We start from the raw sequence: 7,150 nt of genomic DNA, 5'->3' as shown, positions 1-7,150 counted from the left end.
AAATAGGGCAGATACACCCCAAAACTGGGGATTGTTCTTCCAGAAGATATACTGAATCAGCAACAAAAGTAAACTGTCTCACGACACTGGCTAACAAGAAGTCAGAAATGCAGCCTCCTTAGATATTCCAGTCCTGGATTCAACACCTAGACACTAGACTTAATGAGGAGTGATTATTTAAAATCAAACAAAGGGTTCTTCTGATCCCAAAGGACCAGCCACATACCTGGGTCGATATATAACTCAGATCTTATCCAATAATCACGCTGTTGTCAATCCTTTAGTATCCTTTAGTATCTACTATCTAAAGGTTTATTTATAGAAAGAAAGAAAGAGGTGAGTTAAAATTGGTTAAAGGAATCAAATACATATAATAATTGCAAAGTTCTTGGTTCAGGCTTGAAGCAGGGATGAATTAAACTGCTGGCTTGTTAAATCTCTAGTTGCTTCCAAATGATTGGGAAGGTCCTCAGTCCTTTGGTTAGAATGCTTCCATAGTCCAGAGACTACAGCAGGAACAAGTCAAAATGGAGATGTTTCTTGGGCCTGTTATAGCTTCTTCCATGTGGAGGGAAACCCATTGTTCTAAGCAAAGCCCTCAGCGCAGTTTGTGGAAAAGTACAGGCACAAGATGGAGTTTAGCATCACATGATCTAGTCAGATACCCACACATGCTTCGATGAGTCATGACAGGGGCCATTACCCATATTCGAGCTAGAAAGTCCACAGGGAAGTCCATCAGGTAGGGATAAGCCTTTTCTATGGTCCACTGTGAGTCAGGTGCTCTTTGATGGGCCAATCAGCTTGAATAATCCCTTCACAATGTGCTGGCCAGACTAAAGTAAGGTGTCTTGTGGGTGTGACCACGGGAGCAAACACATTTGAAATACAGGGATACAATCAATATTCATAACTTTAGATATAAAAAAGATAAGCAGCTTCAGCAAACCATCAATTCTTTGGAGCACAGTGGGGTGGGGGGTCCCTGGAGCAAGGGGCTGGGGAGGGGAGAGCAGGGCACAGCAGAGTGAGGGAGGTTGGTCCCTGGAGTGAGGGGCTGGGGAAATCGGGGCAGGAGGCAGACAGGATTACACCCTTCCCTCCCTGGCCCCCTGGACAGCTCTGGTACCTACTTTGGAGACGGGTCCAGAAGCCAATCAGTTCTGTCTGTCAGGCGGTGGGGGGCGGGGGGAGAGCAGCAGCTGCTGAGCGGAGCTGCTTCTCCAGCAACAGCTGCTGCTCTTTCCACTCCCTGGTGGCAGAGGCTGGTTACTGCATGTAACTGGACTTTCAGCATCTGATCAGCTTGGGAATGTTCTAACGGTGAAGTTTACTAACATCCCCCAAATAGTGAATTTTAAGCAAACACCGCTGAATGCAAAGTTTGAATTCTTCCTCGTTGTTCCCAGGAATCTGATTCTAAGGCTTGGGCTACACTCCCTACTTGTGTCAATATAACTATGTTGCTCAGGAGGTGGAAAATTCACACCCCCTGAGCGACGCAGTTATACTGATCGAACTCCCACCGTAGACAGCACTGTTGACGGGAGGGTTTCTCCAATCAACAAAGCTACCGCCTCTCGGGGAGGTGGAATATCCCAACAGGAGAGCTTCTCCCATCGGCATAGGAAGCGTCTTCACTAAGTGCTACGGCAGCGCCCCTCCTCCGGTGTGCTGGATTTGTAGACAAACCCAGGGCTCCGGCCACATGGGAAGGATGCAGCAGGAGAGGGTCTGGGAGTGGAGTGTGGCTGGGGCCACGGCAGGCAGCTTGGGGTGGCTTAGCCTTCTCCTGCCTTTGATACCTGCCGCCCATGTTTGGGCACCACTAACATCCTCAAAAAGGCTGCTCAGCTTAGCTGCCACCAAACCCTGTAGGTGCCTAAATTTCTAAATAGCTGCCCCAGCAGCAGTGGCTCCATAGGCTTCCCAGAGCAGGGGCAGCAGGTCCTGAGCACCTTGCTTTCTCCTGCAGGAGCCAGCCTGGGCTGAGCTGGGGCCAGTGGAGCCACAGGCCCACTCTCGTTATTCCCAAACACCTCCCCTGGAGGAGGCTGAGACGGTGGCTGATCAGAGAGTTGGCCGAGAGTGACTGTCAGCCCCGGCCAGTGGAAGCTTTTATTCTGGCAGGATGGGCAGACGCCACCTCAGCCGGGCAGCCACAAGCAAGTTTCTTTTAAATAAAAAATAAATAACATCCCAGTGCCCAGGCCTCTCCGTGCCAGCCCCTCACCCCTCACCCTGCAGTGTTCAGGACCCCAGGTGGAGATCCAGGGGAAGAGAAGCTGGCAGAAGCTGGGGCTGGACCTAGAAGGGCTTGGAGGCATCTACCTCACCCCTCAGGCACCTCCTCTTGGGAACCCCCCTCACCTGAGTGGGTCATGCAGCAGCACGTGGCCAGGAGCAGAGCCCTGGCACTCAGCAAGGAGCTTGCAGGCACAGGGCCATGGGGGAAGGGTGCAGAGCCCTGGCTACCAGCTGCACCCCGTGGCCCTCCATGAGGCAGGCAGAGGGCAAGTGCAGGGAGCAGCAAGGAAGAGCCCCGGGCCCTCATGTGTATGGTGGGGAGGGGACTGGGGTAGTCCTGCCCCAGCATCCTGCCCTCATCCCCACCCCCTACCAGTGGAGACTGCTGGACTGGACCCTGCTGTCCCTGGAGCAATGCAGGGCCTTGCAGCGAGCAGCAGTGGCCTGTAGCTGATAGAGCGGGTAGCGGTGGCCCTCCCTGGAACTGCAGCAGCGCTGGCCTGGGTCAAGTACTGGCTGGTGGAGGGTGCTGGGCTCAGTGGCCGCCACTCTACCCTGAGGTGAGCCTGGGCCAAGTTTCACTGCACACTGGGAGCTGTAGAAGGGCTGCTGACCCCAGCAGAACCCTGGCCATTAAGCGAGTGGAACCAGGCTGGCCTCAGGACTCCAGCAGCAGATGCAGGCCAGGGGATCCAGCGCAGGATGAGCTCCAGTGCCCCAGCCACATGCAGGCTGCAGTCTCCTAGTGCCAGCCCTGGGCCTGCAGGCTCCATATGTCCCAGTCCAGGAGCAGGCGGCTGGGCTCACTCCTGGGGCAGGGAGTTGCGGTGCCGCAGACTCTTCTCCTCATGCGGGAAAGAGAAGACACCGTGTGATGGCACAGACCCAGCCCTGGGGGAGAATGGGGCCCAGCCAGCCACCAAAGGGCAGGCGGGGGCAGCAGTGCTGCTGTCATGAGGGGCCCTTGCCCCCAGGCCAGAGAGCTCAGGGCCAGGAAGGACCAGCAGGACGAGTGTGAACTCAGACTAGAGTCCAGTCAGAGGCTGAGTGGAGAACACACACCCTGTCCCTCCATCCAGTCCGGAGTGAGACCCCCGTGCCCCAGGAGAGCTGCCCCCAGGGCAATTGCCCTGCCTCTTCTCAGGCCGAGGCAGCATGGGCAGCAGCATCGGGGACCAGCGCACCCTACAGCTGCCAGAACAGTGACACAGACAGAGCCCCACCTCGGCCAGCTCCTGTATCTGGAGAGGGCCCCAAGAGAAGCAGCTGGCCCAGCACACCCCCTCCCCAGGGAGCAGAGGCCAGATCTTACAGTCTCAAATACCTCAGTGTGGGTCCACTCAGCCGGCGCTAACAGCTCCTCCTCTCCCCGCGCAGGGTCCAGCCCTTCCTCCTCATACTCCGTCAGGTAGTCAGATTCCTCACCTGGGATGGGAGCACACATGGGGCTGGCAGTTGCTCCTGGCCTGGCCCTGTTCCCCTCAATCCCGACCCACAGTCCCCCCTTCTATCCCAGCCCTAGCCCCCATCCCCCAGCCTTGCTGGGGCCCCAGAATCCTACTGGAGCGACATGGGCAGAGAGCCCTGCATTGCGCCCCCTGCCCCACTCACCATCAGCGTAGCCATCGGACAGGTAGCACTTGGCCGGCTCGATGCGAGACACGATCTCAGCCAGATCAGTGAACCCCGCGCTGGGGCAAGTCAGCACCTGGGTTGTGAGAGCCAGGCTAGAGATGCCCCCGCCAGGTAGCCCAGGGGCCTGGGACACAGGGAGGAAGTGCTATGTGGGCTGAGCTAGAGAGCGAGTGGTTCAGGACAGGGGAGGCTCCAGGCACCAGCGCTCCAAGCGCATGCCTGGGACGGCAAGCCACTGGGGTGCTCTGCTGGTCGCCGCTAGGGCGGCAGGCAGGGTGCCTGCAATTGCCCTGGGGGCAGCTCTTCTGGGACACAGGGGTCTCACTCCGGACTGGATGAAGGGACAGGGTGTGTGTTCTCCACGCAGCCTCTGACTGGACTCAGTGCTTGGGGCGGCAAAATGTCTAGAGCCACCCCTGGTTCAGGGGGGCTCTGGTGGGTGAGGACAAGGAGTGGGGGGCATTGTGGCAAAGGGCAAGTCAATTCTTGGGTCAGGCTCTCACCCCATGCAGGTGGCTGTGAGTCCAGTCCTGAAGGGATCCCCCACTTTGCCAAGGAGCTGGGGGTTCCTGCTCGGCCTAAGGACAAAGGGACCAGAGCCACACGATGGCCCCTGCTGGAGCTGGGGTCTGCACTGATGAGGGAGGGCACTTCCTTGCCATGCCTCTCCACTCCCCTTGGAGCCCCCAGCCCTACTGCTTGGGGCGCCAGGGCTGAGCTGGTTCTTTCCCTGCCCCAGGCACTGGCGCTGCACCATCGGGCTGCCACAGCCAGGACCCTGTAGGAACATCAGCTTGGCACAAAAGGGAGCTAAGTGGCTGGAGTATGACGAAGCACACACTGTAGCTACCCATTCCCTGCAGGCCCCTGCCCCACTGCTGCCCCCTCACTCACATCCATGCGCTTGCTCTCGTAGAAGTCGGCCGAGCGCCGGTCCTTCACCATCTTCTCAATGATGTTACCGCGGCCCCAGCCACTGAACACCACCTTGCTGTGCTGGTAGCCCACGTCCTGCATGAGATGGATGGGCAGAGTGAGGGGCCCACTCCTACCAGCCAGCTGCGGGGGGGACTGGCCTGGCCAGGCTGTGCCCGCTGCAGAGCAAGTCGTGGATTTGCCAAGGCTGCTCCCCACAAGGGTGGCCATCAGATTTCCAACCCATCCCCACAAGCAGGATCTCTCCCTCCCCTACCTGGGCACAGCCCATGGCCCAGATCAGAGCCTCCCACCCTCCCCACCCCACGCCATCCAAGCACAGACCCTCCCCCGACCCCCCAGATCGGGGCCTCCCACCCTCCCCACCCCCAACTGAGCACAGACCCTCCACCCACTCTCTGATCAGGGCCTCCCACATTCCCAACCCCCATGGCCCAGGCCATCTGGACTCACATAGATCTCGTCAAACTTGCCAAAGTCCATGGTTTTGAAGCGGTCGATGGGCGGGCGAATGTATTTGCAGTAGGAGCTCGACTTTACTATCTCCAGCTGGCGCACACACGACACATAGGCCAGGCGCAACTGGATCTCCACCATGTCGGGCACCTGTATGTGTGTGGGGAAAAACAGGAGTGTCCTGCAACGGGGTGGAACAGCCCCACCTGGGACAGCATCCTGGGGCAGGAGGCTGCAAGGGACAGTCTCTACTACATTCTGCAGGTCTGACTCCTCCCCACTCCCCAGCTGGCTCAGTCCAGCTGAGTGGCCGGATCCGGATCCCAGCAACTGCTACTGGGGCATGAGGAGTGACTGTGCCCAGCCAGCCTGAGGGAAGCCACCTGGCTGCCAAGGCAGGCCCGCATGCTCAGGCAGGAGCAGCCCTGGGAGGCAGGGGCTGTCGCTGCCCTTGGGGTCGGGGGCAGAGGAATGGCAGGGGAGAGGGATGATGAAGAGCCCCAGCCCTGGGTGGGTGAGGCCTGCCAGCCTCCCCTCACATGCCCCCCCGGCCTGCAGCATGGGACAGATGTAGCCCAGGTGGCCAGGATGACGTGCCCGGAGGCAACAGGAGAGATGGGGCAGGTTCCCCTTGGAGGGGGCTCTCGGGCACGGAAGCCCCCAGGGCAGGGCAGGGCTCACCTGAACCTTTTGGGCCCAGGAACTGAGGCGTTTCCACAGCAGCCCCCAGCCTGAGTGGCTGTCGCCGTAGTTGCAGAGGTCAGTCTCGTCCTGGCTGCCTACATCGATGGCGACCGCTATTTTGGCGCCCAGGTTCCAGGCAATGTCCGCTAGTGGCAGAGAGAGTGCGGCGCAGCGGCGGCCCGGCAGACAGTCGCACTGCCGGCTCCCCGTGCTCCTGCCTGTTGCCATTAGGGCAGCTCCCCGCCCCGTGCCCCGGGGTAGGCTCTGTGGGATGTGTGTGCTAAGCCCACCTGACCCCCCATCCCGTGATGGGTTTACAACCTGGGTCCCAGGTGGTGACATGCCACCATCACCCTGGCAGCAAGTCACAGCAAGAGGCCTTAACACCCGGCCTGGTGGCTCTGGAGAGGTGGAGAATCCTGCGCCCAAGCAGCCCCTCCCCCGGCACAGCCCTGCTCTGCCCTCAGACTTGGCTGCTGGAGCAGCGTTCCCTGCCTTGCTGGGTGGAGCACCTGGCTCAGGGTGGAGCCAAGGCCTCTGGGAACAGCCGGGTCCGTCCTCTGATGCCACAGGAACCAGCCCAGTGTTCAGATGGGTCACTGGGCCGTCGCTGTGACCCCCTGCGCCCCAGCTGCCAGGAAGTCAGCAGCCCGAGAGCCAGCTTTGCGGGGCCATCGTGTGGTGGCAGCACTTGGTGCTCTTGGCTCAGCTGGGCTCTGCGCTCTCCTTGTCTACAGTGGCACATCTGGCCCCTCCCACGTTATGCAGCTCCGTGGACACGCGTCTCCCCCACACAAGCCATGTGGCTGCTGGCATGGAGCATGTTCCCTCCTGGGCCATCAGCCAAGTGAGGGGATCCAAGCCGTCCCTGTGCCCGTCCCTGTCCCTGTCCTGCCGACTCTCCCTCAGCTCTGCTCTGGGGTGGGGGCAGGACTCGCTGGGGGAGGTGTTGCTCCCTGTGTGATGGGGGAGGTCCGACAAGATGCTCTGAATACTACTCGCTCCAGCTACCCAAAGTTGGAACAAGAGAGAGCATCTATAATACTGGCCAGTATTAGCTGTTGTCCTACTGCTCAGATGCTGTAAGTGAGAGAAGGATCAGGCCCTGTAAAGGAGCCTGGGTTGATTTTTATTACTCAAGCGTTTTTATTACACATCAGGACATCTAGTCATTCTGCTGGACGTGCAGCCT

At 59.2% G+C, this 7,150-nt stretch overlaps 1 protein-coding gene across 1 annotated transcript; it reads right to left on the bottom strand.

Annotated features, from left to right (window-relative positions):
* Window positions 1–2,841: 2,841 nt before the first annotated feature.
* LOC123353801 (patatin-like phospholipase domain-containing protein 6) lies at window positions 2,842–6,186 on the bottom strand. The gene is made up of 6 exons (XM_044995215.1): window positions 5,956–6,186; window positions 5,272–5,424; window positions 4,777–4,893; window positions 3,859–3,955; window positions 3,572–3,672; window positions 2,842–3,092 (listed from the first exon to the last, which is right to left on the bottom strand). Exons 1-6 carry the CDS (start codon window positions 6,184–6,186, stop codon window positions 3,051–3,053), a joined length of 741 nt encoding a protein of 246 aa, XP_044851150.1. The 3' UTR covers window positions 2,842–3,050.
* Between the last annotated feature and the right edge of the window lie 964 nt (window positions 6,187–7,150).

This window comes from Mauremys mutica, chromosome 20, assembly GCF_020497125.1.
Source record: "Mauremys mutica isolate MM-2020 ecotype Southern chromosome 20, ASM2049712v1, whole genome shotgun sequence".
NCBI classification, from domain to species: Eukaryota; Metazoa; Chordata; order Testudines; family Geoemydidae; genus Mauremys; species Mauremys mutica.
This window is presented reverse-complemented; position numbering and strand designations above follow the sequence as displayed.

Bases quoted from the DNA above. Each gene is read 5' to 3' on its own strand.
- LOC123353801 (XM_044995215.1), bottom strand. From the start codon at position 6,186: ATGGCAACAGGCAGGAGCACGGGGAGCCGGCAGTGCGACTGTCTGCCG. The intron at 4,894-5,271 runs GTGAGTCCAGAT...CATCTCATGCAG, and splicing joins GCAAGTTTGACGAGATCTAT to GACGTGGGCTACCAGCACAG. The intron at 3,093-3,571 runs GTATTTGAGACT...TTCCCGCATGAG, and splicing joins CTGAGTGGACCCACACTGAG to GAGAAGAGTCTGCGGCACCG.